The sequence below is a fragment of the Heterocephalus glaber genome, unplaced genomic scaffold (assembly GCF_053883595.1).
Source record: "Heterocephalus glaber isolate CG9 unplaced genomic scaffold, H.glaber_assembly_v1.0 deba00001472, whole genome shotgun sequence".
NCBI lineage: Eukaryota > Metazoa > Chordata > Mammalia > Rodentia > Bathyergidae > Heterocephalus > Heterocephalus glaber.
The window spans coordinates 33,528,600-33,536,138 of NW_028258315.1; the positions used below are offsets into that span (position 1 = coordinate 33,528,600).

General features: G+C 35.9%; 1 protein-coding gene across 1 annotated transcript; it reads left to right on the forward strand.

The window, feature by feature from the left end:
* The first annotated feature begins 4,471 nt into the window (after positions 1 to 4,471).
* On the forward strand, positions 4,472 to 5,975 carry LOC101703162 (heterogeneous nuclear ribonucleoprotein A1-like). Its single transcript, XM_004854705.2, has one exon. It carries the CDS (start codon positions 4,472 to 4,474, stop codon positions 5,432 to 5,434), a length of 963 nt encoding a protein of 320 aa, XP_004854762.2. The 3' UTR covers positions 5,435 to 5,975.
* The last annotated feature ends 1,564 nt before the right edge of the window (positions 5,976 to 7,539 follow it).

The window sequence follows — 7,539 nt, forward strand, 5'->3', positions numbered from 1 at the left end:
TTAAAACTAGACCCATATCTATCACCATGCAGTAAACTGAGATCTAAGTGGATTAAAGGTCTAAATATTAAGACAGAAAGACAAAACTTGCTGGAAGATGTTAGGTAGAACTCTTGAAGATATTGGCATAGGAAAAGACTCTATGAACAAAACCTCAATAGCATGGGAACTAGCACAAAGAATCAGCTGGGATTTCATCTTATTAAAAAGCTTCTGCACTGCAAGGGAAACAACCAACAGAGCTAACAGACAACTTACATTGTGGGAAAAAAATTTTAGCAGCTGTAACTCAGACAAAGGACTACTATCTTGAATCTATAAAGAAATTTAAAAAATCAGACCCCCGGAGAAGCTGAGCCAGTCCCAGCACCTGGAAGGAAGCTCCCTCACTGCCATCCCAAGATCCTAGGGAAGAGAAGGTGAGCTGGTCCCAGAACCCGAAAGGAAGCTCCCTCACCCATCCCAAGCTCCTAGGGCAGAGGAGGTGAGCTGCGGGGGTGCCAGAAGCACCAACCCCCCTCCCATGGAAATGAGAAGACATGTAAACAAGCCTCAAAAACAGACTTCTGGATCACCTACAGCAACCCCAAAGGGAAACAAGATGGAACAATCTGATACTCAATCACTTGGATTCTCTGAACTGGCAACAAAAGAGGATCTGGGAAAAATGAAATCAGAAATAATTACTCAGATAACAGCAAAGATTTTGCACATGGTGCAAGACATGATTAATAAATCTAGAGTGGACACAAACGAAAAAATAGAGGATCTGAGGAACGTGATGGAATCCCAACATAGGAAACAAATGGTATCCATATAAGAGATGCAAACAGATTTCCAGGAGATTAAAAACTCCATTGAAAGTCTGCACAGCAGAATGAACCAATGTGAGGATAGAATTTCAGATATAGAAGAAAAGATTGCAATTAGTGACCAGGAAAAGAAAAATTGCTTTAAAATTATAAAAGAAAACGAGAAATCAATCCAGCAGCTGCTAGACGATGCAAAGAAGAATAACATAAGACTGATTGGAGTCAATGAAGAAAGAGGAGAGAGTGCAGATGATAATAAAAAAAAAAAACTCTTCACAGAAGTGATGGCAGAAAACTTCCCAAGGAGGGGAAAAGAACTTGACATACAGATAAGTGAGGCATATAGGACTCCAAATAGCCTTGATGAAAAAAAAAATCTACTCATATGCATATAATAGTTAGGATTCCAGAAATCCAACAGAAGAACAAAATTCTACAAGCAGAGAGAGAAAAGAAACAAATCACATACAAAGGAAAGCCCATCAGAATCACAGCAGACTTCTCAATGCAAACCCTCAAGGCAAGAAGAGCTTGGAGTGACATATTGCAAGCCCTAAAGGAAAACAGCCTCCAACCCAGATTCATGTACCTTGCAAAACTATCTTTCAAAATTGATGGAGAAATAAGATACTTTCATGATAAAGAGCACCTCAGGAACTTCATGAATATCAAACCAGCACTCCTAAAAATTTTAGACAATACCCTAGGAAAAGACAATGAGGATCACAACCCCAGGAAACCCAGCAGAATGAATCCACTGGGTGTGACAAATTAAACTCAAAGGGGGAGAATCCAACAAAAAGAAAAAGTCCTGACAAGGCTTTCTTAAAACTTTTAACTTCATCTCCCTAATGAGTGTATACCTCAATCTTGTTATTGTACTAATTAGTATTTTTCTGATTCTAGAGTTGCACACCTTTCCTTGTGCTGTACTGGCTATTTATCATCTTCTTAGGTCTACTTTTTATTTGGGTTGTCTATTAATGAGCTCTAAGAATTCTTTACATATTCTGGTCACAGGTTATATGCATTGTAAATATGGTCTGTTTAAGGACTACTTTTCCTTTTAATGATGTCATTTAAAGTTCTAAATTTTGATGGAATCTCATTTATCAATTTTTTTCTTTTATATATCATGTCTTTTATATATTAGGTAGTTCTTGCCTACCCTAAATTCATAAATATTTTCCCTTACAATTTCTTCTTAATGTTTTGTACTTTTAGGCTTTCATATTTAGGTTCATAGATCCCTTCAAGTTATTTTCATGTATGGAAATAAAGGGTTGAGGTTAATTTTTTATATACAGATACCAGATGTTCTAGTGCCATTTGCTGAAAACACTATCTCTTTCTCGGCTCTTGAATTGAGTTTATATTCTATAAAATGCTAAAGTTAAATGATCTTTCAAAACTCAGTGGACCATATATGTGTGATTCTATTTCGAGATTCTCTGTTTTATTCCAATGATCTATATGTCTTTCCTTACACCAACACTACCTTGATTACTCTAGCTTTAGAAGAAGTCTTAAAATTAAGTACTAAATGTCTTCCAACACTTTTTTTCTTTTTGTTTTTACTTTTCCAGGTCCTTTGCACTCCTACATAACTTTTAAATTTTAATATTCAATTCTTCATTTATAGCAAGTATACATACACCAGAATTTTTATATATACCTTGTGTTTTCTAATCCTGCTAAATTCAAATACAAGTTCTAGGGGCTCCTAGAGATTTCTTAGTATTTTCTCTGTAGATGATCATTTCATCTACATATAAAGGGTTTACTTTTACCTTGCCAATCTTATCCTAATTGTGTCATTTTATTGCCAGACTATTTTGGTTTAGGCCTCTGTTTCAAAGTTTAATGGACAGATGAAGAGTAGCCATATCTGCCCTTATTCCCCACCTTAGGGAGAAAGCATTGTATCTTCTCCATTCATATAAGGCATTTTTGCTGGAAGTATGGAGAACATGTCTTTAATCTGTTCAGAAGGTTCTGTTCTACTTCTAGTCTCTCGATAGCTTTCACCATGAACAGCTATAGAATTTAGTCCAATACTTTTTCTCCAACTACTGACAGGATCATATGGCTTTTTCCTTTCCTCTGTTAAAATGATGACTTTTGGGGGTGGATCTTCCAATGCTGAACCAACACTGCCATCCCTATAATAAAACCACTTTCTACATCCTGCCAGATCTGACTTCCAATAGTTTGTTTTGTTAAATAAATTTCTATTTATGTTCATACTTTTCTCTTCTATTATCTTTATCCACTTTTAAGGTTAGCACAATGTTGAGTTCCTAAAATAAGGGGAGAAGTGTTCCTTCTTTTTTCTGCTTTAAATATTTGATATAATTTATCAGTTAAAATGTATATGAGCCTGCTGTTGTCATATAGGTAGGTTTTCAAGCTAGGAATATACTTTCTTTAATAGGTGCTATTCAAATTTTATATTTCCTCCAGAGTTAGTTTCATTAATTTGTCTTCCAAGGTACTTCTTAGAAGTCGTCAAATTTATTTCAAAACAGATTTTTGTAATATGCTTTCTATATCCTTTTAAATTCTGTAAAATCTGTGGTAATGTCTCCTAGATCTTAACATTGTAATTTAAAAATGTATAATTGATATTGTGTAACAGGAAGAAGAGGTCTAAAGGAGCAGGGGAAGTGGGAGAGGTAAGGGAAAGGAAAAAAGGGAAAAGAAAAAATATGAGAAGAGGAAAAAAATGGAAACAACATCTTTGCAAATAGGGAAGGGTGGAGGGGGTGAAGGGAGGGCAGGGGAAGGGGAAAAAGATAAGAACCAAGATACATCATGTAAAGGTACAAGATCCCAATGATGAATGTAACTGTATTTCATACTGAAAATGTACCAATAAACAATGGGAATAAAAAATCAGACCCCCCACATTCAAAGATCCAGTTCAAAAATGGACATCTGAAATGAACAGACATTTCTCACACAAAGAAATAGACATGGTAAATAAACATATGAAAAAATTTTCAACATCACTGCTCATTCAAGAGAGGTAGATGAAAACAACACTGAGATTTCACCTCACCCCAGAAAGAGAGGCTGCTATCAAGATATCAACCAATAACAAATGCTGGCTGGGGAGTGGAGAGAAAGGAACCTTCTCCATTGTTGGTGAGAGTGCAGACTGGTGCAACTATTATGGAAATCAGTGTGGAGATACCTCAAAGAACTAGGCCTGGAGGTCCCATTTGACCCAACTATTCCCTTCTGGGTATTTTCCCAAATGAATTAAAACAATCATACCACAGAGATATATGTGTACCCATGTTCATAGCCGCACAATTTGTAATAGCTAAAGCTTGGAAACAGCCCAAGTGCCCATCAACTGGAAACTGGATAAAGAAGATGTGGGGTTTTTTTTATAAAATGGAGTACTACTCAGCCATAAAGAATGAGGAACTAGAGTTATTTATAGCTAAATGGATGCATATTGAGGCCATACTCTTAAGTGAAATAAATAAGACACATGTGTGTAAATACCAAATTGTTTCTCTAGTGTGAGAAACTGAGAGTGTAAATAAGGATTAAAAGGATTAATAACTGGAGTACCTTCAGTAGCTCACTCTTTTTTGCTCGTAGACGCCACCGAGGAAACATCTTTAGTCTCTCTTCCAACTGCCGTCATGTCTAAGTCAGAGTCTGCTAAGGAGCCTGAACAGCTGCGGAAGCTCTTCATCAGAGGACTGAGCTTTGAAACAACAGATGAGAGTCTGAGAAGCCATTTTGAGCAATTGGGAACGCTCATGGACTGTGTGGTAATGAGAGATCCAAACACCAAGCACTCCAGGGGCTTTGGGTTTGTCACTTACACCACTGCAGAAGAGGTGGATGCAGCCATGAACGCAAGGCCACACAAGGCAGATGGAAGAGCTGTGGAACCAAAGAGAGCTGTCTCAAGAGAAGATTCTCAAAGACCTGGTGCCCACTTAACTGTGAAGAAGATCTTCGTTGGTGGCATTAAAGAAGATACTGAAAAACATCACCTACAAGATTATTTTGAACAGTATGGAAAAACTGAAGTGATTGAAATCATGACTGATAGAGGCAGTGGGAAGAAGAGGGGATTTGCTTTTGTAACCTTTGATGACCATGATTCTGTGGATAAGATTGTCATTCAGAAATACCATACTGTGAAAGGCCACAACTGTGAAGTGAGGAAAGCCCTGTCGAAACAGGAGACAGCTAGTGCTTCATCTAGCCAAAGAGGTCAAAGTGGTTCTGGAAATTTTGTTGGTGGCCTTGGAGGTGGTTTTGGTGGCAATGACAATTTCGGTCGGGGAGGAAACTTCAGTGGTCGAGGTGGCTTTAGCGGCAGCCGTGGTGGAGATGGATATGGTCACAGTGGGGAAGGCTGCAATGGATTTGGTAGTGATGGAAGCAGTTTTGGAGGTGGTGGAGGGTACAATGATTTTGGCAATTACAACAATCAGTCTTCAAATTTTGGACCCATGAAGGGAGGAAACTTTGGCGGCAGAAGCTCTGGGCCCTATGGTGGTGGAGGCCAATACTTTGCCAAACCACGAAATCAAGGTGGCTATGGCTGTTCCAGCAGCAGCAGTAGCTATGGCAGTGGCAGAAGGTTTTAATACTGCCAGGAAACAAAGCTTGGCAGGAGAGGGGAGCCAGAGAAGTGACAGGGAAGCTACAGGTTACAAGAGATTTGTGAACTCACCCAAGCACAGTGGTGGCAGGGCCTAGCTGCTACAAAGAAGACATGTTTTAGACAATACTCATGTGTATGGGCAAAAAAACTCGAGGACTGTATTTGTGACTAATTGTATAACAGGTTATTTTAGTTTCTGTTCTGTGGAAAGTGTAAAACATTCCAACAAAGGGTTTTAATGTAGACCTTTTTTTTTGCACCCATGCTGTTAATTGCTAAATGTAATAGTCTGATCATGACGCTGAATAAATGTGTCTTTTTTTAAATGTGCTGTGTAAAGTTAGTCTACTCTGAAGCCATCTTGGTAAACATCCCCAACAGTGTGAAGTTAGAATTCCTTCAGGGTGATACCAGGTTCCATTTAAAAGTTTCTTCACAATTGCTTGGGTAATGAAGCCATTGTCTTCAGAAACCTTGGTGTAGTTGAACTGACAGTTACTGTTGTGACCTCTGAATTTGACCATTAAAAAGGTCACCCAAGCAAGCAGAGTCAGATATTTGGTTATAAAAATGATTGTTGGCACATCCTATACAATATCTAAATTGAATAATGGTACCAGATAAAATGATAGATGGGATTGAAGCTATGTATCATCCATTATCATGTGTAATCAATAAATGATTTCTCTTGAATGGAAAAAAAAAAGGGTTGATAACTAATAATTGATACTTTGAAATAGGAAAAGGCCCAAAGGGGTAGGGGTGGTGGGAGGTGATGGGGAAATGGAAGAATGGAAAGGAAAAATTATGAGAAAAGAAAAAAAAATGGAAACAAAATATGTAAATAGGGAAGCTTGGAGGGGTGAAGGGCACATAGGTAATTGGGGAAAAATAAGAACTAAGATATATCATGTACAGGTACAAACACCCAATGATAAATGTAAACATATTGTATACCTAAAATGTACCAGTAAAAGAATTTAAGCAAAAAAAAATTAAATTAAATTAAATTTAAAAATAAAATAAAATATTGAAACAATATAGAATATGTTCTATGACTACATGCAATTGAAATAGAAATAAACAGAAATTCCTAAATATTTGGAAATCAAGCAACAAATTTCTAAAATCCAATGAGTAAAATAATTCCATAAATCCTTATAAAATATTTGAACTCAATAAAGATGGTCAAAATCATATTTTATCAAAATGTATGTGTTATAGCCAAAACAGTGGTTAAATTAAAATGGAAAAATAATATTGGAAAAATAATATTAGAAAAATAAAAGGGTCTCAAGTAATTAATTTAAAAGCTTCTGCCTTACAAACTATAGAAATAAGAGCAAAATAAGTGCAGAGAAGGAAATGATGAAGATATACATAAAGCACAATTAACTAAAAAACATAAAAGCAATAGAGTAAAATGAAGGAAATCCTCAGTTGGTTTTGACAAAAGATCATATGTTTGGCAAACTTTTACTAGACTGACCAAGAAAAAATACTGAAGATAAAAGACAATGAAAATTAGGAATGCAAGAGGAAACATTACTACCAACATTACAATTATTAAATTACAAGAAAATATTTTATCAGCTTTACTCAATGATCTTTACAACACTAATGAAATGGATAAATTCTTAGGGTGAAATAATTACTGAAGTTAAGAAAAATGAGAAATGTTTGAAACATACTATCATGAGAAAAGAAATTGAATCAGTAATTTAAAACATTCCCACAAAAGAAAACCAGTATTAGATGGCTCACGGGTGAATTAAAACAAAGCAAAACATTGAAGGAAAAAAGTCAGCTTTCTCAGGAAATGAAAGAGAAATATCTTTCCGACTTATTCATGGTGACCAACAGACATCAAAGCCAGAAAAAAAAATCACAGGTTAACTGTAGATCTAGTTTCTTCATTTATTAAAAAAAAAAAAAACTTTCATAAAAAAGGATTATACATTGTACTAAAGTGCAAATTAAGGGATACTGCACAAAGTTGTTTTAACCTTAAATATCAATTAATGTATTATGAAATATTAATAAAAGGGCAAAAATTTGATCATTACAAAATACGTAGAAAAATAATTT